General features: G+C 38.7%; 1 protein-coding gene across 4 annotated transcripts in view; it reads left to right on the top strand.

Moving 5' to 3' along the window:
• Positions 1 to 22,191, top strand: part of KIT (KIT proto-oncogene receptor tyrosine kinase) — an 83,365-nt gene extending 61,174 nt beyond the window's left edge. Inside the window, exons 8-21 of one of the 4 annotated variants that reach the window (XM_025385348.1) lie at positions 5,061 to 5,175; positions 7,298 to 7,479; positions 8,722 to 8,828; positions 8,920 to 9,046; positions 9,327 to 9,431; positions 9,515 to 9,625; positions 10,839 to 10,989; positions 12,823 to 12,914; positions 13,367 to 13,494; positions 14,565 to 14,687; positions 17,981 to 18,092; positions 18,204 to 18,303; positions 18,657 to 18,762; positions 19,909 to 22,191. In XM_025385348.1, the coding sequence (XP_025241133.1) occupies positions 5,061 to 5,175; positions 7,298 to 7,479; positions 8,722 to 8,828; positions 8,920 to 9,046; positions 9,327 to 9,431; positions 9,515 to 9,625; positions 10,839 to 10,989; positions 12,823 to 12,914; positions 13,367 to 13,494; positions 14,565 to 14,687; positions 17,981 to 18,092; positions 18,204 to 18,303; positions 18,657 to 18,762; positions 19,909 to 20,037 (1,688 nt within the window). In that variant the 3' untranslated portion in view covers positions 20,038 to 22,191. Of the gene's footprint in view, positions 1 to 5,060; positions 5,176 to 7,297; positions 7,492 to 8,721; positions 8,829 to 8,919; positions 9,047 to 9,326; positions 9,432 to 9,514; positions 9,626 to 10,838; positions 10,990 to 12,822; positions 12,915 to 13,366; positions 13,495 to 14,564; positions 14,688 to 17,980; positions 18,093 to 18,203; positions 18,304 to 18,656; positions 18,763 to 19,908 lie in introns of all 4 variants that reach the window. The other 3 variants (XM_025385346.1, XM_025385349.1, XM_025385347.1) reach the window with 3 other exon arrangements.
• The last annotated feature ends 587 nt before the right edge of the window (positions 22,192 to 22,778 follow it).

The following is a 22,778-nucleotide window of genomic DNA, read 5'->3' as shown; positions in this document are numbered from 1 at the left end:
AAAAAATCAGGAGATTTCATGAGACATGAGAGTACAACTCAAATGTTAGTGCCCACGAGGAAAGTTTTATTGAAAACAGCCATGCCTATTTGATTATATGTTGTCTATGAGCACATTTGTCCTACAGCTGCAGAACTGAGTTGCAGGAAAGACCTGATGACCCACAAATCTAAAATAGTCACCTGGAATATTTATCTCACCCCTTTAGAGTAAAACTTTGCTGAGCCCTAGTTGAGAACATCACTTCATTAAGAGAATGATTTTTTCTTTTTAAAATGACAGTCACTGTTAAAGTTAAATAGGTACAGCAGATCATAATTGAGTTTTATTTTGTTTGTTAAATAAACTTCTGTTAGTGTCCATATACCAGTTTCTGGATATCTTTAAGAATGTATAAGACACAGTGTATGTCTAAAATATCTATTCTGGGAATTTTTTAAAAAGTGTAATATTGCTTTTATAAGTAAAGTTGAGTTATTTTTATACTCCAATTTTAGCTGACTTAAATTTCTTTATTATAATGGTATTATGGCATAAGTGTAGGTTTTACACAGACCCCAAGACCGGGATAGTGACAAATTCTGGAAAAGCACTACTTCATTGCCATTAAACACCAGCAAACCTCAAACTTTAAAAACAGAAATTCATTCTTATGATCCCTCTTCATTTAGTCTTTTATTATTTGGATACTTAAGTGTTTGTGTTTTTTGTCTTGCTGATTATAAAATGTGGTCAAATGCTCATTTATAGCGGAAGTTGGTTAAAGTGGCTGGGGTGAGAGAACTCTACTCAAAAAATGCCTCCCTGCATTTAGATGAAGAAAGGAAGACCCCTTCTACCACTGGCTTGTGTATTCCCTTTCAGCCACCAGCCCTCAGCTTTGTTATCTGTATTGTGTTCTTAAAACTCATTTTGTTCTTGCTTTCCACATGGACTGGATGGTGATGAAAAGGAGTATTTTCCAAGATCACAAATCTGTGGGGTAAATCACTGGATGTGTAGGAGTTTTAATTGCAAGAGCAATAAATTCTCAGCAGAGTTACAAGCATCTGAAATCTGCCTACAAGCTGATCGGTGTTGTTGGAGATATCCGAATGACTCAGGTCCACAATGTTTTTAAAGGCAAAAAGGCTATTTTTTTTTTTTTTTTTTATCTCCACAGTAAATGCATAACTTATATACCTCTTAGGCTTATCTAAACCTCCAACTTGGGAGGAATTAGGGAATGTGTCATTTGCTATACTGCTTATTGCAGAATATCTAAGAAGCCACAGCTCAGATTTAACCTGGAGAACTGCAGAGTTATGTATCTTTAAAAGCAAGATGTATATTTAATGCCAAACACGGTGCATTGAGGCACTTACAAAATGCAAATGAGCTGAGATTTTCATTTTTAGGAATTAGATTTCTACCTGGCTCATTCTTTATGCATTAAATATTTTCATAGTGCAACTTGCCATATACAGCTCATGCTGTACTAGTATGTCTCATCCTTTTCAGAAGGAGGTCTCTTAGCACCAATGTTAGGGAAAGGGCTGGACCGAGGTGAGGCAAGAAAGGCACCTAGAGTGTGAAATGTAAGGAGGTACTCGCACAGGTACCCACTCGTAGGCCTTTTAGGGTTAGTGCCCTTCTTATTTTTATGCTCTGGGTGCTTCTCTTGCCCTACTCTAGTCCTGGCTTTGATAAGGGTTCCTTAAAGGCCCTTTAAAAAAGTACATTGCTGGCTCATATCCTCAGCTTACCAGATCTCTGGAGGTGTGGCCCAGGAATGTGCATTTATCCTCTTCCCTTAGAGAGTCTAAGGCATATTGAAGATTGAGGACCCTGTGAGCTTGGTTGGCCAACCTCAGGCCAACAGGACAAAAGCTGCTCAATTAGCCTTAGGTTATGACCCACCTGGGATAGGAACTTAACAAAACTGCTTAATTAACCGGCACATGGGAACAAGTAGGCCAGCCAGACCACACCGTTGGCAGCCATGGCTGTTGTATAACTGCTACCAGGTGTCACGCTAGAAGGCTTGGATGTTAGAGCACACTTGTAACCAAAGCTAAATGGAATTGATTATGTAATTTTGAGCTGTTCCAATTTTTTAATTAAACAATGTTTTATAGGTTCACTTTCAGCTACCCATTCATTGAAAAATAAAATTAGAAATAAAAGAGTAAAATAGAAACTTTTCATAACCCTACTACCCAGAGATAATCATTGTTGACATCATCTTCAAGTGTGCTTTCAGCCCTTCCTCCGCCAATTGAGTTAATATTTAATTCCACTAAGAATTTACCATGTAGTGTTATAAGCATTAGGAAGTATGAGTGTTAAGGGAATATAGGTATGAGTACATCTGTTTGTGAACTTAGCTCCTATTTGAGTCCTATTCAGTTATCTCTACCATCTTAGTGTAGACTGATCCCACTCATCATTCATCTCAGTGTTATAAAGAATTCATGTGGTCAGCCACTAGGATTTCTTATCTCATGGCCCTCTATTGCAAAAATAATAGAAATAGTGCCGTATTTACAAAAGTCACCATTAGGCTGTTCTCACAGTTCTCTTCTTGTGATTCTATAATTGAATGCCTTTGGAATCTTAGAGACTTGTTCCTTTGGGTGGGGTCTTCATTATTCAACAGCTCTTACTGTGCGCCTGCTGTGGGTCACACTGAGCTAGGAGTTACAAGTATACTCAATCCATAAGATGCCATTTCTGCCCTCGAGAACATCGAGTCTGATGGAGGAGGCAGACCAAGATCTTGCATACCAGCATCAGGTGTTCATAAATGCTTTGGGAATAAGGAAAGGAGAGAGACCAACTTGGCATCAGAGAGTTTAGGCTTGCTTAGAAAAGGAGGTGACACATAAACTGAGTCCAGAGAGACCCACAGTATGGCACCTAGAGTCCCCAGCAAATAGCATTATCCTAAGGGTCTGCTGATTTTTTGTGTTGTGTCCTACTTTTCAGCTTGATCACACAGTTGCCCATGATAATTAAATGAAACTTGCCAGATGGATGCTTTCGCAAGACGATGGCTTGTCTTCTTGCTCTATTTGTGAAAGCTGGCATTGGATCCAAACTCTCAAGGATGCCCCTACCTTGAGATTGTTTTGGAGAGTTTCTCTTTTGTGTATATTAGCCAAATGGCCTGCTCATCAGCAGGGCCAGGTTGAGTGACAGGTGGGTGTGTCATGCATGTGGATACTCTGATCTCTGCCTACTCATTTGCCTCCAGGGAGGTGAGATGCTGAGAGGTTGTTCTACAAAGATGTCATTTATCAGTGTTACCTTCCTTTGGGGAAATAAACTTCCTAAGTTTCTGATCTGTCAATCTTTCCTTCTCACTGCTTTTATTTTCCCTATCAGTTGTAACATAATTGATGTTGAATTCCCTGTGCATTGGGTTAAAATATATACCTTATCAGACTATTTTAAAGAAGGAATTTTTAGATTATTGAGGAGAATAGAGTGGCAAATACAATTCATTTGTAGTGAAATTAATTATCCAAGAAAGGTAGATATTCTGATTATAAAAGAATAACTCAGGAATAATAGTAATAAAAAATTTTCTTTTTGAGATGGAGTCCTACTCTGTCACCCAGGGCTGGAGTGCAGTGGTGGTCACTGCAACCTCTGCCTCCCAGGTTCAAGCCATCCTCCTGCCTCAGCCTACCGAGTAGCTGGGACTACAGGCGCATGCCATCATGCCCAGCTAATTTTTGTGTTTTTAGTAGAGATGCAGTTTCACCGTGTTGCCCAGGCTAGTCTCTAACTGCTGACCTCAGGTAATCCACTGCCTCAGCCTCCCAAAGTGTGCTGAGATTGTAGGCTTGAGCCACCGTGCCCAGCAATAATAATAATAAATAACTGTTTCATTTCTATAAGTCATTCTTAGCTCTCTCTATGTGCCATCTCATTTAATTGTCTCAATATCCCTATGAGATGGGCACAGTTATTATTCCCATTTTACACATAAGAAAACAAAAATTTAGAGAGATGTAGAAACTTACTCAAGTTCAAAGACCTGAGAAATGTAAGAGCTGGTATTCAGATGTGTCCACTATGCATGGGGCTCCCGTAATTCTGTGCTTAGACTTGGCACAATCAATGCTGTACTCCAAGTACAGGGTGAGCATATCACCATCCCTGCCATCCTGATGCTTCTGTTGAGCTTATTTATTCTCAAAGGGTTAGAATCCTTCAGATGTATTGCTATCGAAACCACCGAGTGCATCTTCCTTTCACTTTGTAAATAACTTCAAAAATTAGAAAGTCTTGAGTATCAGCTGGTTATTGTAGTTACATAGAAATACCAAATTAGAGCATTTCTGCTGTTACAGCGAATATATTCAGATATATATATATATATATATATATATTCAGGTTCATATATACATAAATACATAAATCTTGGGCTGGTTTTCTCTTCTAGTTTTCTGTTCATATTTTGCATTTGAAACAAAGATTTGAAGTAAAGCCCATATTGTGTTTTACTCTTTATGTTCTAGCTTCTGTGTAAATAGAGTGATGCAGCTTTTAATCAGCACCACCCTTCCACCCCGGAAAAGGAGACAATTCTTGTAAGAGCAAAGAGTGGGGCTTATCTTTTCCTCTAACAACTCCTAATTTCATCCATTCCAGTTCCCACAATAACTTGAAATTCCTAGGGCAGGTACCGTTGCTTGAAATCCCATTGGCAGGAATCCTTTAAAGTGGATTTTTACCTATAGAGCACTTTGGAGTCCTGGAGTCTTGATTAGAAGCAGTCTTTCAGATCCCCACTCCCTGAAAGCAGAAACTCTGCAGTTGGCCCTGCGACCTCTGCCTCAGCCATCTGCTCTGGGGCTGGGCCACTGTCGCTGGGAAAGCCTTTCTGGGTTGGACCCCGACAGCCGCCTCCTTGTACCTTCCACTCCCTGGTTCAGATTCTGCCCTTTGAACGTGCTCCCTCAGCCTCCTCAGCAGCCTCAGGAAGGTTGTAGGGATTAGACAGGGAGTGAAGTGAATGTCACTGAGGTTTTTCAGCACTCTGACATATGGCCACTTCTGTTTTCCTGCAGCAAAACCAGAAATCCTGACTTACGACAGGCTCGTGAATGGCATGCTCCAATGTGTGGCAGCAGGATTCCCAGAACCCACAATAGATTGGTATTTTTGTCCAGGAACTGAGCAGAGGTGAGATGACTTTTTTGGCACTGTTTATAATGCAGAGAGGAAGGACTGTAGTTCACTTGAATTTCAAATATGTTTTCTGATTTTTTTTTTTTTTTTAAAAAGCTTTGTTTTGATTATTTTTTTTTTCTAGCCATGTGGCTTTTTAGAAGGGATAATTGCTGTATTTTTCTTGGTAGACATTAATTTTGTTTGCTGAAAAATGATTACTGAATGACTTCTCTATTTTGGTGGTTATCTTTCTGGATTTATCATGCAATTTCTAGCCTGCAGGTAGATAAAGCAATTTTGCAGGACAGAGTAATTAGATTTCCATTCTATACACAGGAGGTAATGTGTGTGGGAAATGTGACTGTAGTTATCATGAAAAAATTACCTCAGTAGTTAATTGCCAAGTTACCAAAAAGTAATGATCGCACAATTACAACATACATATGGCGTTTGCAAGCGACGGCTTTTAAAAAGGGTTTCTTCTTGATTAGGTGCCCAGCCCCTGAACAGAGAACATCTGGCACTGTGCTGCTTGCCCCTCACCATCCACACTTAAGCCTTAAATTGTCCTTTTGCGTTACCTGAAGACGAAAATGGGGTCACTATAGCTGTTTTCATCCATCAATTGCTATTTTATGCTCAGGCTTTAAAAGCCCAGGTTAACGTCACAATTGAATAGTCAGTATGATCGCGGAAATTTTATTTTTCATGGAATAAGCCTCTTTATCACAACAAGTTGGAAGGGGTTACATCAGATTGCTGTTTTCAGCTGGATTTTAGGAGAGTGTTTTGGGGAATACTAAGGAGCCCCTGGGAGGAATGACCACAGCGGAAGCAAGCCCCGTAGTTACAGGCATTAATTCAGTAGATACACAGGGAGTGGCGAGTGTGTACCAGACACTATTCTAATGGACAGAACACACCCAAGTCTTTTTGCCTTTATGAGTTTATATTCTAGTGCAGGGGTGTTCAATCTTTTGGCTTCCCTGGGCCACATAGGAAGAAAACGACTGTCTTAGGCCACACATAAAATACAGTAACACTAATGATAGCTGATGAGCTAAAACAAAAATTGCAAACAAAACTCATAATGTTTTAAGCTTTATGAATTTGTGTTGGGTCGCATTCAAAGCTGTCGTGAGCCACATGTGGGCTGCAGGTTGGACAAGCTTGTTCTAGTGGGTAGAGACACATAATAGATGGAATAAATAGTGAATGTATGTAGGTGTTAAGAAGGGAAACAGGAAATAGCTAGGTGTTTAGGGAAGTTGGGGTCTGGCTCATGAAAAGATCCCTTGCAGTGGTGGTCTCAGCCACTTGCAGTACAACTAGGCCTTCCTGCTTAGAACTCAAACTTCGGTCCCCACTTTGACTATTTCCTGGTCTACATTCTTGATGTTTTTGTTGTTGTTGAGACGGAGTCTCACTCTGTTGCCCAGGCTGGAGTACAGTGGAGTGATCTTGGCTCACTGCAACCTCTGCCTCCTGGGTTCAAGTGATTCTCCTGCCTCAGCCTCTGAGTAGCTGGGATTACAGGTGCCTGCCACCACGCCCAACTAATTTCTGTATTTTTAGCAGAGGCAGAGTTTCACCGTGTTGGCCAGTCTGGTCTCGAACTCCTGACTTCAGGTGATCTGCCCGCCTCGGCCTTCTAAAGTGCTGAGATTATAGGTGTGAGCTACTGCGCCCAGTCCCTTGAAGATTTTTTATGCTTTCCTCCTCTATGCTATTTATTTTCAACCATTCATGTACCCTTTTGAAGCTTGTTTATTTTAGGGATCTGCTGTGTACCAGCATATATGCCTGCCATTTTATTGAATTCCTTTCCAGTCCTTTCAGTAACCCTCTGCAATGGGTATTACCATCCCCGTTTTACAGTGGTAGAAACTCAGTCTTTAACTCATCAGGATTCAAACCCACATCTGACTCCAAAACCTCCTCTGCCCTTCTCTTCCCCAGTGCTTTTTTCACTCACTAGGTTACCAAAGTGCTTATTCTTAGACACTTGTAAAAGGACATTTTCTGTTGATTATGAACCTCTAACTTTGTTTTAAAAGTGTGCCACATCCCAAGGGTCTTATGTATTTATTTATTTTCCTAGAGTAAACCTGGGCTTTTGTTTTCTTCCCTTTAGATGCTCTGCTTCTGTACTGCCAGTGGATGTGCAGACACTAAACTCATCTGGGCCACCGTTTGGAAAACTAGTGGTTCAGAGTTCCATAGACTCTAGTGCATTCAAGCACAATGGCACGGTTGAATGTAAGGCTTACAACGATGTGGGCAAGACTTCTGCCTATTTTAACTTTGCATTTAAAGGTAACAACAAAGGTATATTTCTTTTTAATCCAATTTAAGGGGATGTTTAGGCTCTGTCTACCATATCAATCATGATTTTAAGTTCATTCCAACATTGACCATGTCATTTCTGGTAATACGTACATCACACCATACTGTCATCAAACTCGCTATGTTTCATTTTGTACTAGCTTGTTAAGTATATGTTTTTACCAGAGCACTTTTAACCATGCTACTTTATATATTTTACATGTATGTGCGCCTCTTTTATATTAGTTGTATATTTACAATTGTCTCCATCAAAAAGGGGTAGAGAAAGCAAATGGGGGGAATATATTTACCTTACACCCAAACAGAATTAGAACAATCTAACATTTAAATTCAATTAAAAATTTCAATTATTTAAAGTGAATTATTTTAACACTTTGCCAGACACTGTATCCAAAAGTTAACACTGCCTTTATGAAGTCATGTTAGCAAGTTATTTCTTTAAAATATTTAAAATTTGATTCATGTGTGATTAACTCTCTTAACATAAGTTAAAAGTTCCTTGTGAGCAAATTGCTGAATTGGTACAAAGTGGGAAGACAAAGAAAGTGGGCACTTACTTTTTAGGCCTTCTTGGGTTTTGTTTGTTTTTTGTGGGTTTTTTTGTTTGTTTTTTTTTGTTTGTTTGTTTGGTTTTTTTGTTTTTTTTTTTTTTTTTTGAGTCGGCAAAGACTAGTGCCAAAAAGTGGCGTATTTTCTCAGGTTTTGAGTAATGAGGGGAAGAATCTTCCATTGTTCTACATCATCGATTTTTCAGACGGGGCAACGAAAAGCATAGCTTAAAAATGGTGTTTTTTTCTGGTTGTGAAAGACATTCATGCTCAGTGTAGAAAATTTAGAAAATACAGGAAAGTGTAAAGAAGAAAATATAAACCATCCATAAAGGAAGCTTCTTTTTTAAAGTTGTACAAGGCAGGGATTTGATTGAAGTACAAAGTGCATTCAGATGTTGCTTTTCATTAAAAAACAGCATAAATTATTCCTTTTCTACAGAAATCTCAACTTCTATTCTGCAGTATTCTGGTTTCAAGTTATATTTTTAAAGATTCATTTGAATAACAAGAGTACGATGTAACCAAGGTGAAGCTCTGAGAGTCACATAGCTTTGCTTCCTGCCATGGGCTGTGAGTTGGGAGGTCAATTTGGGAATGAGTGGCTGTGGTAGAGATCCCATCCTGCCGAAGTTTGTGATTCCACATTTCTGTTTGATTTTAGAGCAAATCCATCCCCACACCCTGTTCACTCCTTTGCTGATTGGTTTTGTAATCGTAGCTGGCATGATGTGCATTATTGTGATGATTCTCACCTACAAATATTTACAGGTAACCATTTATTTGTTCTCTCTCCAGAGTGCTCTAATGACTCCGACAATAATTCTTAAAAGGTGATCCATTTTCCCCTTTCTCCCCACAGAAACCCATGTATGAAGTACAGTGGAAGGTTGTTGAGGAGATAAATGGAAACAATTATGTTTACATAGACCCAACACAACTTCCTTATGATCACAAATGGGAGTTTCCCAGAAACAGGCTGAGTTTTGGTCAGTATGAAACAGGGGCTTTCCATGTCACCTTTTTGGGTACACATAACAATGACTTTAAGGAACTCCAGTAGCTTCCTTTGTTTTGTTCCACCTGAAACAATGAGTTTTCTGTGAAATTGCACCCCTTTTGATAGGTTTGGCATAGAGAACATTGTAGGAAAATGTCTCTAGACAAAATTGTTTTTAATTCCTTTATTGATTTTGAAACTACATAAATGATCCTTCAATTCCACCACCAGCACCACCACCACTTACCTTGTTGTCTTCCTTCCTACAGGGAAAACCCTGGGTGCTGGCGCTTTTGGGAAGGTTGTTGAGGCAACTGCTTATGGCTTAATTAAGTCGGACGCGGCCATGACTGTCGCTGTAAAGATGCTCAAACGTAAGTTCCTGTATGGTACTGCGTGCGCTTGACATCAGTTTGCCAATTGTGCTTTTTGCTAAAATGCATGTTTCCAATTTTAGCAAGTGCCCATTTAACAGAACGAGAAGCCCTCATGTCTGAACTCAAAGTCCTGAGTTACCTTGGTAATCATATGAATATTGTGAATCTTCTTGGAGCCTGCACCATTGGAGGTAAAGCCATGTCCAAACTGCCTTTTATTGTCTGTCAAGTTATCAGAACATGACATTTTAATATGATTTTGGCAATGCTAGATTATAAAGTGCTTGGAAGATTTTTTACCCAGATTATTGTTCTCTCTTGCTAGATTTTGTTTTCCTTATTGTTCTTAAGAATGCAGGTTTTAATTTTATCATTATGGGGTAGAACAGCCCAGGACATACACTAGTTATTGTCGTGTTTGTAACATCAACAACATTGGCCTCTTGTATATCTCATCCCGACCAGAAGGCTTCTCTTATCTTGTAAGCTTTATATATTTCTTGATCATATTTAGCCACTGAAAGGGTTAATATTAATTTGCATACTATAATTTAAAATAGGCCCCTAAGCCTACTGGTTCTCAAATATACACCAAATGAGGCAAACATTTCACTTCTGTAAAAAATAAGTTTCCAATTTGAAGCCTTAGTTGAGGTTCCCATCGAGGATGTCTGTGATGTTCGCAGAAAGTATTTCAGTTGAAAGAAACAAAGATGTGTAAAATGAGCTGTTTCTAGAGATCCATGGTAAAGTTGACAGCTTTATATAATGTCTTCAAACAACCCCCATAAATGTTGCTTCACCACATCATGAATTGTTCATGAGAAAATTTCTTTCCTAAGTTAATTAGTTGCCTGTTACTTCCAAATTACAGTTTTAAACATTCATAACACCAAAATTTTTTTCAACTAGTAGTGCTCAGAAGACAGGTCATTTTAGGTTTTCACTCACTTTCCAGTCTCGTCCCAGCTGGCTGCTCCATGTGACTGATTTTCCCACTATGCCGCAGTTTGTGCCTTCGTTATTTCCATAATAACGTTACAGCGAGTGTGTGAAGCCCTGCTGTAAACAGAAGTGAATCAAAGGATTCACGTAGGAAGCTTGATAATAGTAGAACCTTTGAAAGCAGTAACTTCTGTCTGTAAAATCAGCAATCACGCTTGGCCCCAAATACTAATGTCATTTAGAAATTCAGGTTAAAAGAGACTTGCTTGTTTTATGTTACTCCACATAATGCTGCTTTTTTGATAAGCAGTGTTAATATATAGGATTGTATTGGGACTAAGGAGGCTTATCCACTGAAGCTGAATATTAATGGCCATGACCACCCTTGGATATTTTTATGGGAGGCAGAATTAATCTATATATCTCACCTCTTTCTAACCTTTTCTTATGTGCTTTTAGGGCCCACCCTGGTCATTACAGAATATTGTTGCTATGGTGATCTTTTGAATTTTTTGAGAAGAAAACGTGATTCTTTTATTTGTTCAAAGCAGGAAGATCATGCAGAAACTGCACTTTATAAGAATCTTCTGCATTCAAAGGAGTCTTCCTGGTAAGACTGATTTACATAAATAGTTAGCTGTTGACAGGCAGTTCATGGGGTCATAAGGGTTTGCAATCAAGGCTGATTCTTTATAAAATGAACTGAGGTACTCTGAGGTATGAAATCAAAATTATTAAATCATTTAAATGTGATTAACAGTTTAGAAAGTTCAAATTGTGTTTTTAAAGATTCAAACTGTGTTAAACCTAGATTTTTGCTGATTTTTAAAAAATGCATTTTTAGTTTTTTTCTACACTTTAGTTTCACGCAACTGAATGAATTCTATTTCTGTTTCTCTTACGGTTCTGTCCTGCATGTATTTCCATTTATACCGTTGAGCTTGGTACTGTATGCATGTTTCCAGTGAGACACTGTTTATAGGGAAAATGCTAAAGCCTCTCAAGTTGCCACAATAAAGTCCCTTTAAAACCTTTAGCAGAATGGCAAAGAGCTCTGAACTTATCTCTTTTTGACCTCTGGATTATTCCTATATACCTTGCCTCTTGCCCCTTTTAATTCATCATGCTATTAAAAGTCGTAACTATTCCAGCACGTTTTTAAAAATTCTGGACATTATTTTCATCTCTTTCATCATTGATGCCATTCTGAATTTGAATCATGTATAAAGAGCTTCGAGTTTGATTTACAACCAGAGAATTCTTCTTCTCATACCTTGCCGATTCTTTCTTTGGAAATGCTGTTAAGAGCCACCATTTGAGAAGACTTCCTAGATGTACTCAGTCCAACAGAAGTCATGGTTATTTCGCCCAGTCCCCTATACTGTATATTGCTGCAGTTGTGCGGTAGATTTTTCCTATCCTTCTTATGCACTTTATATCCACTGCATCTTGCGATGACAAGACATTGCCTCCTGAACCCTTAACACCAGGCCCTCAAGGAGACCTCAGTAAATATTATTGATGGGCAATTACCTCTTAAAGCCATTTTCTGTACCTCTGACTAAAGTTTAAAACCCCAGGTGAAACTTTTATGTTTTTTTAATCCTATAAACTTGAGTAATGTAAAGTGGTAGTAGAAACTGTACAAAACCACTTTTTGTTAGTTTCTCCTGGGCATGTGCTCATTATAGGAAGAAATGAGCCATTTTGCTTCTTTCCGAAACCTTGGCCCTATATATATCCTTTAACTTTCTGATATAATGGCCTAAATTGTTCAATCCTGTGTGATGTTCTTTGTGCTTTGGGATCCCATATGGGATTGGAACCACCAGCACACTCTGAAGGAGATTGTTGTCATGGTGTTTCTATGCTAATCAGAAGCAGGAAGTACTAGAAATCTTGAAGAGTCTCCAGCCAAATGTTGCAGATTGAAGAGGTCCAGATGGTTCAGAAAATCATCCAAATTATTGGTGTTTATCTGAACCAACTTGATTTTTTTTTAAAACCTTTTTCCATCAGTCACTGTATGTTAACGATCTCTGCCTCCCCCATAACACATCTTGGAAGCTCTTCTTTGTCTTTCTTTCATCTTGTCTCCTGGGGCTCATTTAGAGAGTTTGAGGTGATACAGGATAGCATATTTGGCTCTCTGTCTCCCATTAAATTCATTGTGTCAAGAGATGGGAAATTTCTAACCTGAGTCCTCTATATGATTAAACACAAAAAGGACACCTAGTTTCTGGGCATGGACCCCAATATCAAATATTAAAAAGTCATATCTTACAGAATAAGATTTTCAAACTCTATTCAAACTTTACATGGCTTTCTTCAAATTGGTCCAGTCTATTATGTAGCAAAGGGGATGAGGAGGTAGAGCCTGACCCGTGAGTGCCCTTCTGCATGTCCCACTTGATTCAGTCATGACTTGTTTCATCTCTCCCAGCAGTGATAGTACTAATGAGTACATGGACATGAAACCTGGAGTTTCTTATGTTGTCCCAACCAAGGCTGACAAAAGGAGATCTGCGAGAATAGGTGAGTACCTACCTATCAAGCAACAAGAGCAACTTTATTTACAAAGAGTATATGTATCATGCTAATGTAGAATATAACATCATTCCCAGTAGCAACGATGCAGACCAGTTCTGCTTTACGGTAGCAATGCCAATGGTCAATGGCAGTTAGGGTTGTAAGTGGGAATTTGGGGTCAGAGCATTTGTTTTTGTGCCTGAGCATCTTACTATAGATATGGGATCTTTGTATTAATTCGCCATCCCTCTCTACGGATTTTGTAACTCAGCCTAGGATTGTTAAATGTTAACTTTGTGATTCAGCATCTACCTTTGCTGGACACGAGGGAAGTGATCTGCCTGCAAGTTCACATTGGTTCATTCATTACCAGCCTTTGGTATTGTCATTGCCACTGTCTTTTCCTGTCCTAACCTTTATGGTTTTAATCGCTAAGAAAAATCCTCTCTTCCTCACAGGCTCATACATAGAAAGAGATGTGACACCCGCCATCATGGAGGATGACGAGTTGGCTCTAGACTTAGAAGACTTGCTGAGCTTTTCTTACCAGGTGGCAAAGGGCATGGCTTTCCTTGCCTCCAAGAATGTAAGTGGGAGTGATTCTCAAACGAGTTTTGTGTTTTGGTTTTTTGATTTTTTTGATTTTTTTTTTCTTGAGAACAGAGCATTTTAGAGCCATAGTTAGAATGCAGAGTGTCATTTTGAAGTGTGGTAACCAAAAGCAGAGGAAATTTAGTTTCTTCATGTTCCAACGGCTGTCTCTTTGGAATTCCTGTTCTAATTTGTAAGCTTTAAAGTGCAAGCCTGTCTAAATGAGTTTTTCTATGAATATTCTTTTATATGCATTGAAATTCATTTAAAACTTTTGGCTTTTAGGACATAGGATATGTTCCTAGAGAACAGAATCATTTTATCAGTAAAAGCAGAGGGCACCTCATAGTTACAAGGCTTAGGGTGAACCATAGGCTTGAGTTTTATTGAAGTTAGATCCAAATATTATATGTGTGGCTTATGAAGTATCAGGAAATAAGGGGTCAGAGAGAATAATAAACACTTGGGAGAAGGATAGGAATGGAAAGAGAATGATGGAATGAAAACAAGGAGCATGGTCTGTGGAAGGGTGAGAGGATTCCTTAGGAAGTAAAATTAACCAAACAGAATGAGGTTACCAGTCCTACCCTTAAATGTCATGGGTGACATTTCCCAGCAATTACCAAACTAAGAAAGGATATAGGATGGCTGAAATAAAGACTTTCTTCCGTGTGTCCTTGGGAGATGTTAGATTGAAGTTGCAAAGGCACGTTAGGAACTCTGTGAAAGGACATTCAAAGAAATGCATGCAAAATGAATTTTCAGTTTAAACAGTATGATATGACTATTTCTTATGTATTTCCCTATGAATGAAAGCAGTCCTGAGAAGAAAATAGCATTTATTAGAATTGCTTTTGAAAGAGATTATAGTAATTAGACTCTTGATTATGTGAACATCATTCAAGGCATACTTTTGATTTTTATTTTTGGTGTACTGAGTACTTTAAAACAAAAGTGTTGGATTTTTTATAATATAAGCAACACTCTAATATTAAAAAGTTAGTTTTCACTCTTTACAAGTTAAAATGAATTTAAATGGTTTTCTTTTCTCCTCCAACCTAATAGTGTATTCACAGAGACTTGGCAGCCAGAAATATCCTCCTTACTCATGGTCGGATCACAAAGATTTGTGATTTTGGTCTAGCCAGAGACATCAAGAATGATTCTAATTATGTGGTTAAAGGAAACGTGAGTACCCATTTTCTGCTTGACAGTCCTGCAAAGGATTTTTAGTTTCAACTTTCGATAAAAATTGTTTCCTATGATTTTCATAATGTAAATCCTGTCCAGGGATATCACACATTTTAGCAGTCAAATTAAGTGTCCTTCAGCAAAATTTGCATGGTATGCTGAACATTACTACAACTAACAGTCAATAATAGAATTCCTAATTCTAATTGTGTAATTATGGGGCATGGGAAGGAAACAGAAATAGCCTTAATTTTCATTATAGCCTGAGAATGGCAATGAACTTGATTTTGCTCAAGTGTAACAAATGTAGGTCATTGAAGGTCACAGCAGCATAAATTTTGGCGGGATTGACATGCCGTGTGAAAAATACTAAAATCTAAGATCGTGTTCAGAGTTAGCCATATAGAATGTTGGATCCTAGAATACACGGAGAGCTATTAAATAGGTTCATAAGTAATAGTGGGTTTGTAGAACATAGTAAATGTTTTTCAAAGTGCTGTATTTCATTGCCAATTACTGAATCCTCAGAACAAACCCTCGTCCTATGATTGCAGCACCTTCCTATTTTAAAAGTTGGAGAAACTAAGGCATAGTATATTTTAGTGCTTTTTATCTGAGGTGACACAAGGCAGTAGAGACTGAAACCAGAGCCTGTGATTTCCAGATTGGCATCTCATCGCCATGGAAAACCATATCGCCCTTTATATTCTTCTGTGCCTGTCTTCCTGGGCTCATTTCTACAGTCAGATTTATTCCTGGAGGTGGAATTGGGCCCCTTATGATAATGTAGTGTCCCCCTCATCACTGCAGTGTCTCTATTGGTAGCCTGTACCCGACTTGGTTTTGTAAGAGTGTTGCTGTGTTTATCTCCTGGCCAAAGCATGAATTTCTGAAAAGGCTGCCCTGAAGCTAGATATTATCATCAGGAGTGATAATAAAAACAACTTCTCTTCATCCTCGGGCAATTTTGGAAGGAAGAATGATAAGTTGTTAATTATCCAGTCCTCTGAATATTGACCAAAGGGAGGAGGAGGAAGGTGGCAGTCTCCAGGCCCAGTCTTGATGAATTCTGTAATCTGTCTCCATTATTTCCTGGCTGTGTAATTTTGTCAAGAGTTATCCAATAACTCTGAATCTTTGTTTTTCTCCCCTTGGGAATAATAGTGATTCCTGACTGAGAAAGTTATGAGTTAATATATGTAAAGTGCTCAGGACAGTGCCAGACAGATTGTTACTATTCTTTATAGATGTCTTATTTACGATCTGAATAATCGTGATGATGGTTATATACTGTCTTGTTATTAGTTAGTGACCTTAGTTTGAATTGACAGAGGGGTTGGCTCCATCAGGCTTCCAGACTGTAGAGTCCAGTTCAAGTCAGTTGAACTAACCAATCACAGACGTCGCTTTCACCTGTCTAGTGGGTAAGGAGAATTTCTGGAACAAGATAAGAAACTCAAACATGTTACTGCCCTGCATTTATGTCATCATCATTTGAGATCTCCTTGTTACGTCAGGTTCTCTGAAGTTCTTTCCTTTCACGTGAGTTCTTCATCATTTTTCATGTCATGGCCCCTTTTAGAGTCTGGTAAAGCCTATGGAACCCTTATCAGAACACTGTTTTCGACGCCTATGATGAAATATGTAGGATTACCAAGGAAAACAGTTAAACCGAAATAACTATCACGTTATTAAGTAAATTTGTGATATGTCAGTACATGTGTTTACTACAGAGAGTAACAGGCTCTGTTAGGTTGGTGCAAAAGTAATTGTGGGTTTTGCTATTACTTTTTTCTAAAAACCACTGTAATTTTAGAGTGGTGATTAATGTAAATATGATTTTGAGATACCTGTAAAGACTTAATAGGATATGAAGATGTTCATGATAAAGTCGCAGGTACAGCTAATACTACTGTGGTTTATCACCTTTCTTAGTAATTTGAAGAAATGCTAAATTTCATCTAGAAATTAGCAAAACTAAGGATGTCATTTTTCCTTTCCAAGTTCACAGGCCCCTGAATTTGACACCCATAGATCTCAGGTTAGGAGCCCTCATAGGAACTTTAGCACAACATCTAGGAAGAGAAGGGATATTGGAAGTTTGTTTTGTCTTGTTTTGTTTTTTTAAACTGACTAAAATAACTTTAACACCAAAAAAAAAAAAAAAAAAAAAAAAGCTGTCCCAGATTTCAATCCTAAATGGATTAAGAGAAGGATTGATTTAGCTTTTCATGGCAGATTAAGATTGGGAATCCAGAATGCATCTAAGAGGAATAGTTACAGAAAGTTCATCTCAACTTTAATGGAGAGAGTTCTCCAAAGAGTCATGATCACAAGCCACTACTGTTTATTGGGTACTTGCCTTTATTCTTGGCAGTTTTTCAGATAGCACTGAGTCAGGTGGTGCTAAGCATTTTTACCCACATTGTCTTATTTAATGGGACAATTCATAAAATTCATAAAGGACAATTCATAAAATTAAAAGTGTTCATTTTGTTTTACAGAAGATACGGAGGTTTAATTACAGATATTCTAATGACTTCCCCAGTGTATTAGAGTTTTGGGTTTTGACAGAAAACCCAAAATAAAAGAAGTCTAAGGGTAGCAGGCCAGGATTGGTATAAAGATTCCATGGAGTACCTGGGCCAAGTCTTTCCCTTCCATGCTTAGCCATTCCTGGGAGTAACCCCCATGTCCATGGTCCAAGATGATCACCAGGTAGATAGCCAGCCATCACATCCAGAAGGCAGGGGGCCCTTGCACTACAGAAGAGAGGGCAGAAGGCACATGCCAGCTATATTGTAAGGAGGTATTCCTGAAGCTGCCATACAGCACTTACAACTTGGTGGCCAAAACCGAGTCACCTGACTACAGCTAGCTAGCTGCAAAGGAGGCTGGGAAATGTAGTCCTAATTGTGAGAGGCCATGTTTCTGTTTTTAAGGAAGGAGAGGGACATATTCAGTGCAAACTAACAAATCGCTGCATTACCTAAGGCCCATGATAGAGCCAGAGCTAAAATGTCTGGCTGTCTCTGATGTTTGTGCTCTTAATCTCCATGCCGTACTGACATAGTGTTCACATCTTAAAATGGGGATAATGAACTTGTGAGCCATGTATTTCAGAGGTGATTGGGATCATCTGAGATTATATAGGTAGAAGGTTTTTGTGAGATGGTACTTAAGTTATCATCTCACATTTCAGCAACAGCAGCATCTATAAGAATATCTTCTGTTCAGTTTTGTTGAGCTTCTGAATTAACATTGTTGACTCTGTTGTGCTTCCATTACAGGCTCGACTACCTGTGAAGTGGATGGCACCTGAAAGCATTTTCAACTGTGTGTACACATTTGAAAGTGATGTCTGGTCCTATGGGATTTTTCTTTGGGAGCTATTCTCTTTAGGTAAAATGATCCTTGCCAAAGACACCCTCATTAGACTCAGAGCATCTTCTTGAGGTTTCATTAGTGTCCTGCTTCCTTGTGATTAACACTGCTTTGCAAACTGTGTCTCAGGAAGCAGCCCCTATCCTGGAATGCCAGTCGATTCTAAATTCTACAAGATGATCAAGGAAGGCTTCCGGATGCTCAGCCCTGAACATGCACCTGCTGAAATGTAAGGGTCGAAAAATTTTTCCTTTAGATCACATTTTCCCTTTTATTTTTCTTTTTAAAGACAGAAACCCAGATGTTGAGGGTTTTCATAACACAGTTTGAAATGTCACTTGGTTTCTTTATGACACGCTGGTCAAATGTCATTTCTGTAGTTTATTTTCATAATCTCTTGTCACCAAAAATACAGAAAGTTTCAGCAGCATTTCATACATGCAGTGTTTTATGTTATCCATACGTCAGTCCATATGTCCAGTTGCATAGCTCTGGAATTATTACTGAAGTTGCTGGATGCCATACATTTGAAAACAGACTGAGGGTGTTGAGGAGGGATAGTAAATGGCCCTTGTCTTGCAGGTATGACATAATGAAGACTTGCTGGGATGCGGATCCCCTAAAAAGACCAACATTCAAGCAAATTGTTCAGCTAATTGAGAAGCAGATTTCAGAGAGCACCAATCATGTGAGTATACTCTGGCCGAATCCTCCTTCTCCCAGTTCCAGGTGTGTCCTCCTCCTCAGGTTTTCAAGGTGAGGACTAACCTCCCAACCCCTTCTCTCCTCATCTTAGGTTGCAAATTGGGCTTCAGGTAGGGGAAGTAAAGCAATGGAAACCAGTTCTTTCTGCCCAGCCCTCCTGTTCTGAGCCAAAGAAGGATGTGAGATTGAGGGGGAAGGGTGGAGAGTTTTGTACTCAGTGGAAGTAGAAGTTTCCGTAAGGATTTGCCATGTTTCCTCCCCTATCTCAAATGCTGGTCATGGGGTCAGTATTTTCTCCCTCTCACATGTCAGGGCCATTCATCCTTTGGAGGGTTGGGGTGATGTGAATAGAATAAACGCATAGAAAAGACAGCTTGTTACTGCAGTGAAATAAGCCTTCTGATCAAACAAGCATAGCCAGAAAATGGCAGATAGCTGTCATGCCCACAAGCCATATAGAATGAAGAGCTGTTTGAAGTTGGGAGATCCCTCCCAGTGATTTGGGAAGTGGGGGGGAATGAAAACTCAAATCTATTATTTCCTCTCTTGCTTTTAAGGAAGAATTAGTGATACTTTGACTCTGATTTTTTTAAGCTGCTTTCTTTACTGGGCTGTGTGCTTGGAGCTATCTTTTCTTTCCTAATAGCACACCACTGATAATTTTTGGGTTAAAGCTTGTTCTTCTGGGTTTCAAAGCATGTTTCAACTTAAACAGCATTTTTCACCCAGTTACTTTGATTCTTGACAGGAGACCCCTGGAAGGGCCATGGGTTTCTCAGCAAATTACATTGGTTGTTGGGTTGTAGTTGGCTGTAGAGATTTACAAGCCTCTTTAGATAGGTTTGATAGTGCTTGCTCCCTGGTGTGCCCCATTAGAAGAGCTAAGCTTGTGCATGTTTTGTCCCTACTTCTTGTATGAAGTTATTTCCTTTGGAAAAATGAAGGGGAAAACAAAGCTTATATTTGTTTTGTCAGTATGACTTGGGTTTTGGCCATAAAGTTCTTGTAAACCACTTCTCTCTTAAGAGTTTCCATCAGTTAGTGGTGATCTTGACACTGTAAGTATGCCTTTTGTTGCTGTGTTCATTGTAGGGACCTGGTGTATTGACTATGCGCTTGTTTTCCCCAGATTTACTCCAACTTAGCAAACTGCAGCCCCAACCGACAGAAGCCTGTAGTGGACCATTCCGTGCGGATCAATTCTGTCGGCAGCACCGCTTCCTCCTCCCAACCTCTGCTTGTGCACGACGACGTCTGAGCAGAATGAGTGTTTGGGTCACCCCTTCAGGAATGATCTCCTCTTCTATTGGCTTCCATGATGGTTATTTTGTTTTCTTTTGACTTGTATCCAACTCCAGGATAGTGGGCACCCCACTGCAATCCTGTCTTTCTGAGCACACTTTAGTGGTTGATGATTTTTGTCATCAGCCACCATCCTATTGCAAAGGTTCGAACTGTATATATTCCCAATAGCAAAGTAGCTCCTACCATGAACAGAAAACATTCTGATTTGGAAAAAGAGAGGGAGGTATGGGCTGGGGGCCAGAGTCCTTTCCAAGGCTCCTCCAATTCTGCCCAAAAATATGGTTGATAGTTTACCTGAATAAATGGTAGTAATCACATTTGGCCTTCAGAACCATCCATAGTAGTATGATGATGCAACAAGATTAAAAGCTGAAAACCTAAGTCCTTTATGTGGAAAACAGAACATCATTAGAACAAAGGACAGAGTATGAACACCTGGGCTTAAGAAATCTAGTATTTCATGCTGGGAATGAGACATAGGCCATGAAAAAAATGATCCCCAAGTGTGAACAAAAGATGCTCTTCTGTGGACCACTGCATGAGCTTTTATACTACTGACCTGGTTTTTAAATAGAGTTTGCTATTAGAGCGTTGAATTGGAGAAAAGGCCTCCCTAGCCAGAACTTGTATATACGCATCTATAAATTGTCCGTGTTCATACATTTGAGGGGAAAACACCATAAGGTTTCGTTTCTGTATACAACCCTGGCATTATGTCCACTTGTGTATAGAAGTAGATTAAGAGCCATATAAGTTTGAAGGAAATAGTTTATACCATTTTTTAAGGAAACAGTGTAACCACAAAGCACAGTCTAAAAATCTCCTCTTTTAGCTGATGAACTTATTCTATAGATTCTGCGGAACAAGTCTATCAGCTTCAGAATGGCATTGTACTCAATGGATTTGATGCTGTTTGACAAAGTTACTGATTCACTGCATGGCTCCCACAGGAGTGAGAAAACACTGCCGTCTTAGTTTCGATTCTTACGTAGCAGGAAATAAAGTTTAGGTTCAGCCTCCTTCACAGGCATGTCCTGGACGCCGGGCCAGTATCTATATATGTGTGTGTACGTTTGTATGCGTGTAGACAAATATTTGGAGGGGTATTTTTGCCCTGAGTCCAAGAGGGTCTTTTAGTACCCAAAAAGTAACTTGGCTTTCATTATTAGTACTGCTCTTGTTTCTTTTCACATAGCTATCTAGAGTAGCCTACCAGAAGCTTCCATAGTGGTGCGGAGGAAGTGGAAGGCATAAGTCCCTATGTATTTGCAGTCCACCTGCACTTAAGGCACTCTGTTATTTAGACTCATCTTACTGTACCTGTTCCTTAGACCTTCCATAATGCTACTGTCTCACTGAAACATTTAAATTTTACCCTTTAGACTGTAGCCTGGACATTATTACTGTAGTTTACCTCTTTTAAAAAACAAAACAAAAAACTCTCCTTCCTCACTGCCCAATATAAAAGGCAAATGTGTACATGGCAGAGTTTGTGTGTTGTCTTGAAAGATTCAGGTATGTTGCCTTTATGGTTTCCCCCTTCTATGTTTCTTAGACTACATTTAGAGAACTGTGGCCATTATCTGGAAGTAATCATTTGCACTGGAGTTCTATGCTCTCGCACCTTTCCAAAGTTAACAGATTTTGGGGTTGTGTTGTCACCCAAGAGATTGTTGTTTGCCATACTTTGTCTGAAAAATTCCTTTGTGTTTCTATTGACTTCAATTATAGTAAGAAAAGTGGTTGTTAGTTATAGATGTCTAGGTACTTCAGGGGCACTTCATTGAGAGTTTTGTCTTGGATATTCTTGAAAGTTTATATTTTTATAATTTTTTCTTACATCAGATGTTTCTTTGCAGTGGCTTAACGTTTGAAATTATTTTGTGGCTTTTTTTGTAAATATTGAAATGTAGCAATAATGTCTTTTGAATATTCTGAAGCCCATGAGTCCTTGAAAATATTTTTTATATATACAGTAACTTTATGTGTAAATACATAAGCGGCGTAAGTTTAAAGGATGTTGGTGTTCCACGTGTTTTATTCCTGTATGTTGTCCAATTGTTGACAGTTCTGAAGAATTCTAATAAAATGTACATATATAAATCAAGTGGAATCATTTGATTGTTGAGATTCGTGAGATTAAACTTTAAAGCATTAAAGTGCATTCATCCTGACAACATTTTGTACTCAGTTTTCATAAAATATGTGCAAGACTATCAGATCATACTAGGATTTACATACTTAGAGATTGAACAGATATTAAGAATTTTCATCCGTGTGATATTTTCTCATTTTAGTCTTACAACCTGAGGTCTCTGTTTAAATTGAAAAATAGATACAGTGAACATTCTAAAAATTTTACACATAGCTATGATTACTATTAGATTGATTCATGTGAATTTTTGGTATTCATGTGAATTTGCTGCCATTTTTGGCAGCAAAATAATGGTCAAATAACAGCAATTTCATGTGGCTTAATTTAATATGACTGGCATGTTTCCTCCCAGAAGAGACCGTCTAAAAATATGAACAGTAAAATAATAGACCAAGTTAACATGAGGAATCCCAAGAAAGTGGCTTGTATTCTTGTTGGCTTGAGTTTTGAAGACAGGTTATTTCAAAATGAGATATTCATGCTCCACCTGAAGTCCTTATTCTTACTTGCTTCTGGAACAGAGTTAGGTTCCACTTCTA

The sequence above is a fragment of the Theropithecus gelada genome, chromosome 5, assembly GCF_003255815.1.
Source record: "Theropithecus gelada isolate Dixy chromosome 5, Tgel_1.0, whole genome shotgun sequence".
NCBI classification, from domain to species: domain Eukaryota; kingdom Metazoa; phylum Chordata; class Mammalia; order Primates; family Cercopithecidae; genus Theropithecus; species Theropithecus gelada.
Note: the sequence above shows the minus strand (reverse complement) of the source record. Positions and strands in the feature narration are given on the sequence as shown.